The following is a 12503-nucleotide window of genomic DNA, read 5'->3' as shown; positions in this document are numbered from 1 at the left end:
ATTATATTTATTACTTCAAAAATCAGCGACCGTCTTCTCTTCTTAGTGCATTTGTCCAGCCAATCCGTGTCAAGCAGACATTGTTTATTGTACGACGCAAAGTACACATGAAAAGTATGTCTTCCTCCTCCTCGCTTTGTGTTATTGGAATAGGTCGTCTGTGAACGCGGCATTCAGTCTTGCACGTATTGGGCGCAGTTAGAGCATTGCACCTTCCACACGAGACATTCAAGATCCGTACTTGACTCTACTAGCCGCACAAATGCTAGCGGAGACCGACTTTGGCTATTACCACACGCGAAGGCCTCCTTTAACTGTGTGCAAGCGTCCCCTGATTTGGAAATGATAACAACCGTCTCCCATGTCTTTGGAAAATGCCTTATCCGGAGATAGCAAGAATCCCAACGTTTTCCCAACGAAGCCTATTCTAGGCAGCTGCTGTATGGCTGCGATCGAGGTCTTATAGCCTTTTTCTTGGATAGACGGGAAAGCCTCAACTCGGGCGGGAAGATAATGCCTATACTTTTAACAGCTGTGGTTAGATCGATGGAATTCTTCAATGAGTTGATCGATCACCGCATTCTGTTACAAAACAGATGTGGCAACACTGTCCCTACTGTGTCAGTTCGTTACATTTTTGCCATACATACTCCCCACCTATCCTATCTATCCTATCCACCTATATGCTCTATCCTTGGTATGTTTTCGTTTAACCTCAAGGTCAAGAGGACAAGTGGGTGAGATTTTTTCGGCGTTTGTTCTGGCAGAGATGATGCCTTTAGGCCTAAGATACGCACCATCACCACATATCTCGAGACAAGAGAAAGACAATAATGTCGACAAATAGCTAAACAATAGCTAAGCGTTGGGGCGAAAGAGTGACTTTCAACCCGTTGCTGTTGATTGACAATATGCCTTTTCTCTTTACGAGATATTTTATTCACGCATGCTTATCGCTTCCGACTCCAACGCCACATTGAAGGTCTTGTCCTAGTCATGCAATTGGGTCTCAAGTGCATGCTCTACCTTCTCTCCAAGACGGTTCAGCTCACGCTTGGCCGTCGGACAGCGGGTGCGCATCCAGAATCTGCGCAGAGCGCGCTTCTTTCGCAGCAGTTCCTGGAACGCGTGTGGTGACAGGATTTTTTGGCGTCGCTTCTTCGATGGGGCTTCATCCTTTTCAGTTTGCATGTCTACCGCCAAGGCTTCAGCGCCCTGGTCGATCTCCTGCGGGGTCAATTTTGTATGGACACTGTCGGATCGTATAGCGTGCACAAGATTTTGAACTATGGTAGACAAGGTAGGTATACATACAAATTGTATTAGAAGAAAAGTCCTTATTCAATACAGGTTCGTAATGAGTCGTCAGAGTAGTCAATCCATTACACTGTAAATTTCTTTCAAAGGATGGCATTCGTTTTAGCTGGTATAGTAGTTTTAAATGAACTTTTGAACATTTTATTTCAGTGATACACAATCACGTGGCGACAGACAATGATATAATTTTATACTATAGATAGGTCACGTGCCTACAAAATCACCGCAAAAAGTGATCCGAATTTAAGTTACACCATTGAGCTCACACATGCACAATTTTGTCATTAATATAATTATATATAGTTTTTACACTTCCTGAACATTTGTATAAATAACGTTCGTTGTTTAATAAGTGACTAAATGAAATTAAGACAATTATACACATTTGTCCGCCTCAGTTTTTAATGCCTTATTAAATATCACTGACAACAGATGATAAATTTCATAATAATAGTCTGTGAAGTAACAGATAATATCGGACAACACTAGCATTTATATAATACATTATGTTTCTTACCTCTAAACTTGTCTCCAGGGTTTCTAATACAGATATTCGATTGCTGATCGACGAAGTGCTCTTAGACATCTCCATTGAATGACTCGAACGTTTTTCCTCCAGACCACAATCCAAAATCCTGCAGATCAGTACAATACAATATATAACAACTCACAAAGGAATCACTATGAAAACTAATACAAATCCCATTAATTTATGCTATGCAATCACGACATGACGATGACTCAGTGATTAGATCATTATTAAAGCAGCATTTATATTTATTAGCCCTTGACCTTGCATGCCTTGGACAAACTCGTTTAGATTCCGTTATTTTACCGTGAGAAAAGAAAAGGACATAATATAATTCATTTTATTTCTCGACAACAGCAAACTCGATGTTTAACAATGTCATTTACTATTCAAATCAGATATACTGATGCATTGAACAGCGATAAAAATAGCTTCCACGTGTCATATTATGCATATACATCACCATTCATAATTTTAGTATAACATGGATTGAACACTAAATTCAATTTGACATACACACTATACTATAGCCGAATCCAGCGAATACCATTTACTAACAAACCGTTGCTTAGCAACCAATGACAGGCAGGTTACCTATTGGTCTCTTAAAATATTATTATCATTATGTATGTAAGTACCCACTGGAAATTACTTAAAATTAAAAAATTGAAGGGGTTTTTAATTATATATTTGTATATATCTATACTAATATTATTAAGAGAAAAGATTTGATTGTTTGTATGTAATGCATAGGCTCCGAAACTACTGAACCGATTTCAAAAATTTGTTATGAAGATACTTAAGCAAACTCGATGTTTAACAATGTCATTTACTATTCAAATCAGATATAGTGATGCATTGAATGGCGATAAAAATAGATTCCACGTGTCATATTATGAATATACATCACCATTCATCATTTTGGTATAACATGGATTGAACACAAAATTCAATTTGACATACACACTAGAATACATATCTTCTATATAAATAAAAATGGATCTTCGAAAAGTATGTGACCGTATAACTTTCGAATGACTGCGCCAATTTAGATGATTCTTCGTTTTATGTATTCGTTATTGTTAGGACAAGGTTTGCTTAATATAAAAATTAAAAAAAGAGTTATAACAAGAAAACATAACTTTTCTATACTCTCATACAAACGATTCGTAATAATACTTAAGAGGTTGGGTTAGGTAGGTTAGGATTGGACAGGTTAGGGTAAGGACTGAGAGCCGTGATAGCCCAGTGGATGTGACCTCTGCCTCCGATTTCGGAGGGTGTGGGTTCGAATCCGGTCCGGGGTATGCACCTCCAACTATTCAGTTGTGTGCATTTTAAGAAATTAAATATCACGTGTCTCAATCGGTGAAGGAAAACATCGTGAGGAAAAACCTGCACACCAGAGAATTTCTTAATTCTCTGCGTGTGTGAAGTATGCCAATCCGCATTGGGCCAGCGTGGTGGACTATTGGCCTAACCCCTCTTATTCTGAGAGGAGACTCAAGCTCAGCAGTGAGCCGTATATTGGTTCATAACGACGACGAGGGTAAGGACTAGGGCAGGGGTAGAGTAGAGTAGGGATAGGGAAGAATCGCACACATTTCGAAGCGAAGCTTGACCGGGTTCGCTAGTTAAAAACAAATAAGAACCTGTCAGTACTGCCTCCACCGGCTTTGCTAGCCACGCCGCTCGCTTCGGACGAAGTGGACACTGATCGTGACTTCCCTTCCGAGCCGAAGCTGGTCTTCTTCGCCTGGTTCAGCTTCAGCTCCTCCATCCACGGCGCCTTGTGCTTCTCCCACTCGCGAGTGCGCGGCCGCACTTCCTCGGCTTTGTCTGATACTGGCTTTTCCGTTGGCACTACAAATTACAAAAGGTACATATAGGATAGGTAATAAAGGTATATGTACGGTGTATATAAGGTTAAGGTAAGATTTGACTAACTAGACTGATAACCTAGATGTTTAACCTATTATTTCTGTTGTAATTAAACGTTGCGGCGTTGGGGTGTAATTAACGCCTTTGCTCAAATTAATTTATATTCGCAGCATCATTATAGTATAAACTCGCCAGTGAGTTTGTTTTTATGGTTTCGTGCCTCAAAAGGAAAAATGCGGAATCCTTATAGCCTCAGACTAATCACTAAACAGTAATTAGTCTGAGGCTACAAGGGTACAGACTAAGGTAGCATTCCGGTATGATGCCGTGTAAAAACCGAAAGGAGTGTGGATTTTCATTCTCCTCCTCACAAGTTAGCCTTACTATCAGGTTACTTACCATCAGGTGAGATTGTAGTCAAGGGCTAACTTGTAAAGTATAAAAAAAATACTCGTAGTATATACTACGAGTATTTTTTTTGTATATACTAAACTAGAAACTGTTGACCGTTATTTACACCATTCAACTACACACAAAAAGGAGCTACGGAGCTCTTTAACCGACGCACACGATTACAACTATAAAACACCGATTATATTGATACAGTTTTTACAATCGCATTAGATCGTTGACCATATACTTTGACCGAAAAGTAATGTCTAATGAGGCAGATCCTTATGTAATTAGTCTGAACTTATAGCCAATAGAGTAAGTCAAAGCGAAGCTTTACTGTGTCCGCTAGTAATATATAGGCCTTTGTAATTTTCGATAAAACTGCAATAATATATCTTACCTTCATGTCCGTTGGTCAGTCCTATTTGTTGTGGCGTGTCGTCGCGCAACACTTGACTAGGCGGCCGCCGTCGAGGAGCCTTCACTCTGTCAATCAATACATATAAATAAAATTTAAGCGTCTGTTTGCAATTTAAAAATTACTTTTGTTATGAGTGCTAATACTAAGTGCTATAGTTATTTATTATAAGTACTAGAGGAGGACGAGATGAGGTAAAAATAAGTGGCTTCTAATAGTTCTAGCACAAGTAGTACTAATAGTAATACGTATGATTGTTCAACAATATATCTGTTAAAATAAGAAATAAAAACATTTAGTGTTTAGACTAGACAGGGGGGAGGGGGCACATGATATTGATTATAAATTTATTAACTAACCCATTAGGTTATGTGTTACTAACACATTTTCCGGTGCTCACTACGAACACACTAAAGGTCGTGGCTCATTAGAACCACCAGGGACCCGACCCGCACCGCCTCGTCGCTAGGCGTACACTTGTCGTCGACAGGTGAACCACGGGTGGACGCCGCATTGTCCATCAGTGAATCTCGCGTGGTCAACGAATTTCCGAAAGTCGACAGGTAGACCACGAGTGGACGCCGCGTTGTCAACTCGCGGTCGGCGCGTGGACACCTTGCGTTCGAGGCGATCCGGTGATAGTCCGGAGTTGATGTAGTGAGCGCATGTCCATACAAATCCATACGAAGATTACTAACCACTCGAGGCGAGGCAATGCGGGTCCGGTCCCGGGTGGGTCTAATGAGCTACGACCATAATTCTTATATAATTATATATATTAAGAATTTCAAGAATCTATTATATATTAAGAATTTAGTAGTTTCAGATATTCGCGTGTCGCGCTCGCTTTCATCAAAATCATCGGCTATGTTATAAATTAACATAGTTTTTTTACTCTTCGTACCAAAATTGTACAGTTTTCCGCTTATACCGTAATATAATTCAAAATGATTCACCTGCCAGCTCTCGGATCATTGAGTATCGAATTCCTCTCGACGTGGTCAAATGTGTTGGTGGTGTTGTTGGCTATGACGTTGGCGTTGGTGTTGGCGTTGGCGGTATTGGTGACGGGACTGGGCTTGCTGGCCGCACTGCCGTCGGTGCGGTCCCACTCGCCGCTGCTGCTGCTGCCGCTCGATACCGTCGTTGAAGACTTTTCTCTGAAATCACAATGATTAAAATGAAATTATAAATAAAAGTAAATATAGAGACTCGTTATTATCACCTAATGCTCCTATAGTCCATAAAGACTAAACCGACTTTTAATAAAAGCTGAAGTTTTGTCAGTAAGATACGCACCACGCCATACCTCGAGACGAGAGAAAGACAAAATATGGCCAATAGCAAACAAATTACTCTCTCTCTCGTTGAGATTGTACGAAAAGGAGATATTTCTGATCGGCCGCTATTAGTCGATTGTCTTTTTTAGACGACACATCTCCTAAAGAGCTAAAAACTCTCTTTACTTCTCAGGTCAGTTGTGTGGAGAAAATAATTTCAACTTACGTCTTTTCCGACGAGGACATTATTGATTTTTTGAGCCCGCTAAACAAACCGCCGACACTCGACGTCGGTGTGGGACTTTTTTTCAATGGAACTGGAGGCTTTTTCACCTACAAAAAAATATGCACATAAATACATGAAGCAAACACTAGGTACCCCTTTTTGCCAAATATTACCTGACGGTAGCCTCCCACCAGCCAGACCTGGACCAATTAGGAAACCTCAATTGGCCCAGCAGACATTCGAACCCAGGACCTCCGTCTTGTTAATCGACCACACATATCACTGCGGCACGGAGGCCGTCAAATCTATACTAATATTATAAAGCTGAAGAGTTTGTTTGTTTGATTTAACGCGCTAATCTCTGGAACTACTGGTCCGATTTGAAAAATTCTTTCAGTGTTAGATAGCCCATTTATCGAGGAAGGCTATAGGCTATATATTATCCCTGTATTCCTACGGGAACGGGAACCATGCGGGTGAAACCGCGCGGAGTCAACTAGTATGGTGATATTGGACATGGTTAAACTTAAAATATTCTCGATTACTATCATGTAAAGTTATAATATTTAATTAATTTTATGTCAGTTATAGTTAAACTTCACCATTACAAATTAATTTGTATGTATGTATGTCTTTTCCAACGTAAAAGGAGCTAAAATAGTAATCGTCGAAGTGTAGCAATAGATCATTGTTTTAGCTTATACAATCTGCAGTGAATCGCGATATTTCCTAATAACGGAACATTCTTTTTCCTCATTAACGTGTAAGGTTTCTCTTTGCAATACGAGTACAACAAGTTAGGAAGTTTTTGCGACATTTTATTCTTATAAAACATCTTAGAATACGTATAAACTGATGACACATACTAGTTTCAAGTTGCATTTAAAATTTTTCTACAAATATGAAACCTGAAACTCTTATTATGATTTTGGTAATTTAAGAGATGCAGTTCATTATCGAAACCAATATTTGTTTTGATTAAATAATGCAATTGCACGTTGTAGAGTCAACATCTCCCGAGGATGCTCCGGTTTCGGGGTGAAACGTACGTAGAGAGTATTTTGTCGGACCTGGGTGACGTTGTCGCATGGGTTCGTCGACTTTTCGCGGATGATTGCAAAATAAATAAATCATTATATAATCATGATGAATTTCCGCAAAGTAACGCCTGCTTCTATCCAATATTTGTTCTATTACGCACCAAAGGAGGACCGGCAAAAATGTATGGGAACCTGCCTAAATACGAATAACAACGTGCGATATATCATTGGATAGGTTTCTTTAAGTACTATAACGTATGAAATTAAGTCCCTATGAAATTAAGTCGGTGAAATGTTTTAACATGCTCTCGCCTTAAAGAAAAATAAATCATGCATACAAGTTACGACTGCAACTAACATTTTGGATATATTTCTATAAATATAGAGAAATAATATTTTTATATTGAACAGGTTGATATTTTTGCCAGTAACCGAGGTATAACGTAAAGTTTGTTAAACCATTTGAAGTCATTTTAAAGAAAAATATTGTTGTTATTTTTCGAGCCGTAACTTTTTCACCACGCACACAGTAGTCAGGAACTTTTGACCTCATTATTAATTAAAGTACATAAAAAATCCTATCCAATGGTTTAACGCATGTTGTTATTGGTATTTAGGCAGGAATACCGGTCCTTTTTTGTAGTCCGCTCGAAAGTTGCAACATCGAATGGTACAAATATGGCCGAATATGGGTTGATAATGAAAGGGATCATCTGTAGCTGTAATGATAATGTGGCGGATCTCTATGTACTTAAGGGGAGGCCTAGCTATACAGTGGGTCATTAAGAAGAGGCTGACGCTGAACTGACAAATACACAACAAATAGTTCTTCATCATTAGGAGCGCGCAGTACGTCGGTACGATATGGATAAAATTCGAAGCGCAAACGAGACGCCGAATTATGACTTTCACGTGAGTAAAAAGCACGGAGCGATTGACGCGCGACGCAAATTTTTTGACGTGAGCGCCAAAACCATTTTTACCTAATTGCAAGTAAATTAAACAACATAACGAAAAACACAATGGCCATGTTCAAGATATATACCTAATATTCTATACAAAACAAAAAATTAAGAAAATAAGTTTGCTATTCCTGAGATTGAAAGCAAAATGTGAGCAAAACATGTATTTTTCAAAAAAATAAAATTTTACAAATTATGTATTTTGTATAGTCATAACGAAGCTAACACTTTGAAATATCATTTACCCAAAAATTACATATTGCACACTCTTAACAATCCATATTCGGCTCACTGTTGAGCATGAGACTCCTCTCTGGATGAGAGGTGTTAGGCCTTAGTCCACCACGCTGGTCCAATGCGGATTGGCAGACTTCACACACGTAGAGAATTAAGAAAATTCTCAGGTATGCAGGTTTTCTCATGATGTTTTCCTTCACCGTATGACACATGTGATATTTAGTTTCTTAAAATGTACACAACTGAAAAGTTGGACGTGCATGCCTCGGACCGGATTCGAACTTACACCCTCCGGAATCGGATGTAGACGTCATATATCCACTGGGCTATTACGTCTATAATATGTCAAAGTTCTTATGAAAAAGCATTATTATTATTATAGAAAAACCAAAAATATCTCACTTGTCCATCAAGTGTTCCATCTGCCACTGTCTCGTTGTGTATTAATTTTTCCGATTCGCTTTTGTTTGTGTGCGTTATTGTACTCTGTGTGCTCGTCTCTTTGCTTAATGTGTTTTCTTTGTGCATGCTGAAAAATAATTTTTCATTAAATTAAATATAATTAATTCAATTTATAACATGTTGCATAACAGGGATTTTTAAAAATCGAGGGCATTTTATAAAACGACCGATGTACGTATAATATAATAGAGATACGAGTGTTAAAATCAAGGTTTTTAATGTAATTTTAATATCAATGAAATTTTTAAGCAAATGAAAACAATTACTTATTATCATCAAAAGTAAGTCATTGTAGGTACAGGACGAAGTTTTTAGTAATGAGTTACAGTGCTAAGAATGGCGCGTATAAACCTCTTAGGGTTACTAATAACAGAAGCTGTACTGCAGTGGCGTAATGTGCCTTCGGAGGACCCTGTATCAAACATAGGTGTGGGACCAAATAAAGTATCAAGATTTTTCACAAAAGAAACAAAATGCTGGCTTAAAAAATATATAGTAGCCTGGGGGTACGTGTTATTGATACAGCTTATGCTGCGGTAGCTATAGCTTAGCCAGTTCGTTCGTTACACTTCCGATGCAAGCAAGAGGTGTATAGCTTCCGAAGCTATACACCTCTTGCAGTAGTGTACCACTTCCCAGTTAACAGAAAGCCATTTTTGTTTAAATCTTCTGTAACATGAGGCAAGTTCGCAAACGTTCGTCCACAAGTTAAAATAAAAACTGCGGAGTTTCACAAAATCTAACTTTCTGTCTTCCGGTCGCGTCGGTTGTCAATGGGGGATGCTTCATTGAAGCGTTCCGCTACAATAGCGCGATAAAACGATAAAAAAAATAGGTTATCACTACTGCTATAGTCAACTTTTTTTGTATACTTCAGTTTTGTCAGTGGAAAATCTGATCATACATAGCACCTTACCACAAAACAAATTATATCCCCCTCTAAATATGTCCTGTCTCAATTGTTTTAGTTTTTAATTAATCGTTGACAATTATCGCGAAATATTTTGCTAACAGTTAAGCGCTCTAGGAGAGCTCGAACGTAAAAAATGTGATGGAAAATAATGAAAATTACCTGTTTCCAAACAAAACACACATTTAAAGGAACGACAGTCTCAAAATAAAATATAACAAACTACATGCAATGTGCGCAAAATTTTAGCTGACGTTCTCTAATTTCCGCGAAAGTACGTAACAATAAGCATAACGAATTAGCAAGACAACACTGTCCAACGTATTGTGTAGGCATTGAACGCGGAAATGTCGCCTATTCATCCCTGCTGCGCTTACGTTTTAGTCATTACAATTATTTTAATCTTATTAGAGGTCTCGAAATTTTACGTGATTGTATTTAAATTTAAATCTTTTTATCATCAACAGCGTATCCTCATAAATAACCTTTCTTCTCTCTGATGGTTATTTATAGAAATGCTCAAGCCTAACGGAGAAGCAAAGAGGTTAAGCAGGCTCAAAAGGCCCCGGAAATGCGATTAAGGCGCTCGTCGTTCAGTATGCTCGTGACGTTCGAGCCGTCCACATTTCTTGTTGTGTAATGCTTTATGGGTTACTTGGGATAGGCAGGGCGAGTGAGTTGAGTGGAAAAGGGGGGTTAGACAGTCAAATGATCTTTTAACCCTACACACAGCGTTCACAAGTGCGTGACTCCACTCAAGGTTTCTCTGCCAATCTAGGGTCTTATTTTAGTTACTGTTTGATTTGTTAATTAAATTGTCCAAATATTCATTGTGAAACCTTTGTTCAATATTGGTATTCTAATTTTTGATTTCAAGCCTTCTGCTAAAACTATAATAACTGGGAAAAGGGAATCAGTCCAACAAGATGAAGGCAGAATACCTTACCTTACTTTAGACGTGGTCAGTTCCTTGATAGAGGCAGTTTTCTCGGTGTATTTGTTTAGTATGGGATACAAGGCGTTGGCGTTTGCGTTTTTCCCCGGTGGTCGCTCGGGCTTCTTCTCTTCGATCTCTTGAGCTACTGTAAACAAAATAAACGAGATTTTTACTAAATGCAATAAACAAATCAATACACTAGCTGATGCAGCGCGGTTTCACCCGCGTGGTTCCCGTTCTCGTAGGAACACGGAGATATTATATAGCCTTAACCTTCCTCGATAAATGGGCTATCTAACAAACTTAAAATGATTATATAATCCCACTCAAGACGCTGAAAAACATTGGTCGCATAAAACATTTTCCAGTTATGCGAATCGAATTCACAGCCGTAAGAGCAGGCTAAAAATGATATTGTCACCTTAATTGCTATAAGACTCTACAATATTCGACAATGTAGTTGATGGAACAACTACATTGTCGAATATTGTACTCTTGCACTCTATAAAATATCTGCACAATTTGTTTATACATAACATGTTTGAAGTAAATAAGACCGACGATAAGTTCTGAGACCAATCAGCAAAACGCTAAAATATTTATTTTTTTATTTGAAAATCATTTCTATTAAAATTTTGGGTACGAAACTTAAATTAAACTTAACACTTAATTAAAAGCAATTGAATTATACTCTTTTATATCTCACATAGTACACACACATTCTTACAATATTATTCTCGGCAAATGAAAAGAATCATTATATTAATCACTCAAAATCGACCGCAAAAAGTTCAGAAGCAACTAACTTATTACTCGGACTGTTGTTCAGCCTAAGATTAGCGCAATACTGAGCTAATCGAATTTATTAAACTATATACTATTACAAGAAACAAATTAACATTTAACTAAAAATGCACTAAGAAATGAATTTATCAGACTCGAAAGCATTAATTAATGTAGTTAGGAAAAAAAATCATCGACTTATAAACATTATCTATTGATTAGCAAAATTCCTTTGACAGTCATAATAATGTAAAGTTATATTAACGTTTAACTAAAACAGTAAGAAAGTAATTTATCAGACTCGAAAACATTAACTAATGTATCTAGTTAGAAAGAAAGGTCATCCACTAATAAACATTATCTATTGATTAGCAAAATTCAAATGACAGAATAACGTGAAGTTGAAATACAACTCATTTATAATTTAAATTAATGATTAGAGATCCACTATATAAATAGTAGACATTTGAAAATTAATAACTTTATGCATAAACTTGAAAATAACATTCACATTTGAACATTACTTGTTTTGAATTCATGAATAAATTATAAGCATTTTTAGGAATAAGAATAATTAAATAAAAAAAGAATGATTATAAATCATTAGTCTAAACCAAACACTAAGACACAAAAACTCACTTTCTACTCCCATTATAAGTGACGGAAAACTGCAGTCTATAATATTTCATCCACGTTCACTCCACAGTGGTAAAATCCTAAAGTACGGCGCAAAGGCACGGCGCGATGAGGTAAGGTTACGCAAAATCACGACTCAAGCCACTCGAGGCGCAACCTTCATGAGAAATGTCAATAGCGGAACATCGAAACTGAGTAGGCGAGCAATAATAGCTAATACCTTTACTAAAATTTGTGTCACTATTTATTATTAGCAATATTTTATAATTGCGTTGGACTGTTTAGCTTTTTACGAGTCCGCAGTCATCACTAACAGCGGAATTCATAGACGTTGTAGGGGCACCCACAGGGGATCATTCAGCCGCTGAGTGTTGAATTTAACCTCTATTTGTTTGAGAATTTGACACTCAGCGGGTGAATGATCCCCTGGCCTCTACAACGTCTATGAATTCCACTGCTAGACTGAGAGCGCAAGATCCCACATACACAATC

At 37.8% G+C, this 12503-nt stretch overlaps 1 protein-coding gene across 2 annotated transcripts in view; it reads right to left on the bottom strand.

Moving 5' to 3' along the window:
• The window catches only part of LOC112050840 (SH3 domain-containing kinase-binding protein 1), a 36101-nt gene that overhangs the window by 10174 nt on the left and 13424 nt on the right, over positions 1-12503 (bottom strand). The window contains exons 6-13 of one of the 2 annotated variants that reach the window (XM_052884683.1): positions 10602-10737; positions 8686-8812; positions 6045-6151; positions 5495-5698; positions 4521-4606; positions 3499-3709; positions 1835-1952; positions 1027-1227 (exon numbers count right to left, since the gene is read on the bottom strand). In XM_052884683.1, coding sequence (XP_052740643.1) covers positions 1027-1227; positions 1835-1952; positions 3499-3709; positions 4521-4606; positions 5495-5698; positions 6045-6151; positions 8686-8812; positions 10602-10737 — 1190 coding nt within the window. The remainder of the gene's footprint in view (positions 1-1026; positions 1228-1834; positions 1953-3498; positions 3710-4520; positions 4607-5494; positions 5699-6044; positions 6152-8685; positions 8813-10601; positions 10738-12503) is intronic. The other variant, XM_024089202.2, reaches the window with a different exon arrangement.

Source organism: Bicyclus anynana, chromosome 12, assembly GCF_947172395.1.
Source record: "Bicyclus anynana chromosome 12, ilBicAnyn1.1, whole genome shotgun sequence".
Taxonomy (NCBI): Eukaryota; Metazoa; Arthropoda; class Insecta; order Lepidoptera; family Nymphalidae; genus Bicyclus; species Bicyclus anynana.
The sequence above is the reverse complement of the archived record's forward strand: the minus strand, read 5'-3'. Positions and strand labels throughout refer to the sequence as shown.